The 3,264-nt window shown below is 34.5% G+C and overlaps 1 protein-coding gene across 1 annotated transcript; it reads left to right on the forward strand.

Moving 5' to 3' along the window:
* The first annotated feature begins 562 nt into the window (after window positions 1-562).
* Window positions 563-1,348, forward strand: LOC111916580 (dirigent protein 21). The gene has a single exon (XM_023912239.3). It carries the CDS (start codon window positions 573-575, stop codon window positions 1,146-1,148), a length of 576 nt encoding a protein of 191 aa, XP_023768007.1. The 5' UTR covers window positions 563-572; the 3' UTR covers window positions 1,149-1,348.
* The last annotated feature ends 1,916 nt before the right edge of the window (window positions 1,349-3,264 follow it).

The raw sequence follows: 3,264 nt of genomic DNA on the forward strand, positions 1-3,264 counted from the left end.
GGGTATTATTTTCTAACTTAATCTGTTATATTAGATTTTCCTGTATCAATTACTAAAAATTAGGATATTTTGAAGTGCTTTTTTAAAAGCATTTTAACATAGAGACAGATCCTTCGCTAAAACCAGTCGATGAGATATTTGTCGCTAATCCATGACAAATTTTTGGCTAGCTAATTTGTTTCGAAATTCGTGGTAAGCAGTTTGTGTCCAACCGTGGATGTCCATTAAGTTTCAAAACAAGATTTCCCTTTCGTAGAAGTGCTTTTAACAAAATTTATTGATTTGTTTACATTCATAACCTACTATTAAAGTAGTTCAATGCAGAGCACGTCGTATTAATACAGTATTAAATAATTATTACAAGTTGTTGTTTATCAGGGGTACAATATTTATAGTCTAGCCAAAATATAAATAATGCGAACAACTGTTGGAAATTAAACAATAAATAAATTATATAACACAATACACTAAATCAACCAATTTGCAATAAAATATAAGTTTCCAAAGTCCACTCATTCTTGTCTTTATAAGAGGAAACGTTGTAATCACCACTCTTCACATCTCTCCCCACAATGGCCCAAACTCTCCCACAACACAAGTACACCATTCTTACCATTCTCCTATTCTCATTTCTCCTGCATGGAGAATCCCATAAATTTTCAAGAAAGTTGTCACCAAAATCACTTGGTTTGAAGAAACAAAAACTAAGCCACCTCCACTTTTACTTCCAAGACATAGTTGGTGGCGATCACCCCACCGCATTGCGGGTGGCCCAGTCCTCCATAACCAACACCTCCAGCACTCTGTTTGGTTTAGCGGTCATGATCGACGACGCTTTGACAGTGGGTCCTGAAAGAACTTCCAAGATTGTGGGAAGAGCTCAAGGGATCTACGCATCTGCTGACTTGAATCAAGCTGCCTTGATGATGGTTATGAATTATGTATTTTTGGAAGGAAAGTATAATGGAAGCACTCTGAGTATATTAGGGAGAAACCAAGTGTTCTTACCGGTGAGAGAGATGCCGATTGTCGGCGGGAGTGGACTTTTCCGTTTTGCACGTGGGTACGCGCTTGCAAAGACTCATTTTCTCAATATGAGCAATGGTGATGCAACTGTTGAGTATAACGTTTATGTCCAACATTATTGATTATATTCTTTGATGTTGAGGACAATAAAAACGTTCGAGAAGTTAACTTTTACATATTCTGTATTTGTTTGATTGTATTTTACGTTTGAAAATGGTATCTGCATTCCAGAAAGTGTTAGCTGCGCAAATTGTTGCACATCTGTTTTACATCTCGATGTAAATTAAATGATATAATGATTATGCTTTCATATATTTTCATATTTGTTAGCTTAATAACTGGATCAAGTAAAACTATTGAATTTAGTTTACTAAGGTCACGTTCTTGTTTCATATATTTTCATATTTATATTAGTTTAATAATTGGATCAAGTAAAACTATTGGATTTAGTTTACTAAGGTCACGTTCATGTTTTATTGATTCCAGAATTTATGGGGGTTTAAGTCAACTTTTGTTTGCCAACCATATTCCACCAAGGGTTCTTCACGTTGCCTCAAGTCTCAGTCTTCGGTTTTCTTCATAACTTCTTAAAAACGATGTACTCAACTACATTCATGGTGTCCAACAGTATACTTATTAGTGACTAAATATGAGAAAAAAACAAATAGCTTGAAATAAAAATGCATTAATTTTCGTGTTTAAACGAAGGTAAAGAATAGCAATCTATAATGCACAGTGTTCTAAATGGCGCGCCATGGCGTGAGGCGTGGCTCCGCCGTTACGAAAAGTCTCATAACGTTGCTGTTGGGCGTGGCGCGTGGCAAGGCGTGATATGGTGCGCCATGCCGCGTTATGGCGTGTTATGACGCGTGTTTTTTCGTTTGAGACACAGTTTTTTGCTCTTTGTTATGTCTTTTCTAATCGGAGATACAGGTATTGTGGTTTTTGTTAAATTTTTGTTACTAGTTATTGATGTAACACTTATAAAAAGTAGTTATATTTAATATAAATTTATATTTATGTGGTAATATAATTTTAAATTAATACAAAATCGCCACCTTACATCACGCCTTGAAAAACGCCATGGCTCGCCATGGCTCGTTAAGCTTGAGGCTTGACCATGCCGCCACGCCACGCCTCACACCATTTAGAACCTTGATAATGCATATAAAATTCAGAGGTTTTATGTTTCCAACAGGGAGTGTAAGGTTAGTTTGTTGGTTTTTATAGAGCCTAAACTATCATGAATATGAAATGAGAAGTAAACTTGTTGAACAGAATGTAAAAGAACTTGCAGGTATGAAGAAAATGTTAAAGAAAAGTAAGAAAGATGCAGGAAAAACTTAATTTATTCATATGATAGAAGCCTATATATATAGCCTTACATACCTGGGAATAAGCAAAAATAAACCCTAAGCTAAAGACCCGATAAAGGGATGAACAATTTCAACGTGACTCTAAGAATTATCCATTATCCAACTACACCTGAATCAGTCAAGCCCTTTATTCACTCTTCTTTATTCAATCTCTAAACCAAACTAAAAATTATCTCTAAACAAAATAAACTAAAAAATACTTATTAATTCCAGCTATGCAATTTGTGACTAACAAATCGATTATCCCAACATAGTTAACCAAAATGAATACTCTCAGCTCTTGTACCCTGAGAATATATGGCGAATATGTTTAAGAGAATCTTGTTCAACATGAGCCTCGACATTCCTTTTATTACTAATGTTGTTTTGCAACAAATATCATATAAGAAGACTCGTGCTTCTCATTCGAATATACACATACTCTTTTCTCCTTCTTTCTTCATACATTTTTCGGTGATCTTTTCAGGCAAGTGGTCTATCTGATAGTAAACACCACTTCACCTGTTGTACCCTAGGAACAGACGATGAATATGTTTAAAGGAATCATGTTCAACACGACTCTCAACATTCCATTTATTACTAACGTTGTTTTGCAGTTACAAATTCATTACAAAAAAATGCATAAAAGAACAAACAATCTCAAACAGATTTTTCGCTAAACTGTTTCAATCGATTTTTTTTCTGATTAAATAAGTTTTGCTTTGATTTTGTTTTATTTCTGTTCATCATGTTATATCTGTTTTGTGTAAACATATTATGTTTTGTGTAAAAACTTTTATTTTGTGGCTCTACCCGTTCGTTTGGACATTTTTAGAATGGTGGACCTTTCTTTGAACTAGACTAATACTACAACTGTGAACCA

This window comes from Lactuca sativa, chromosome 1 (assembly GCF_002870075.4).
Source record: "Lactuca sativa cultivar Salinas chromosome 1, Lsat_Salinas_v11, whole genome shotgun sequence".
Taxonomy (NCBI): Eukaryota; Viridiplantae; Streptophyta; class Magnoliopsida; order Asterales; family Asteraceae; genus Lactuca; species Lactuca sativa.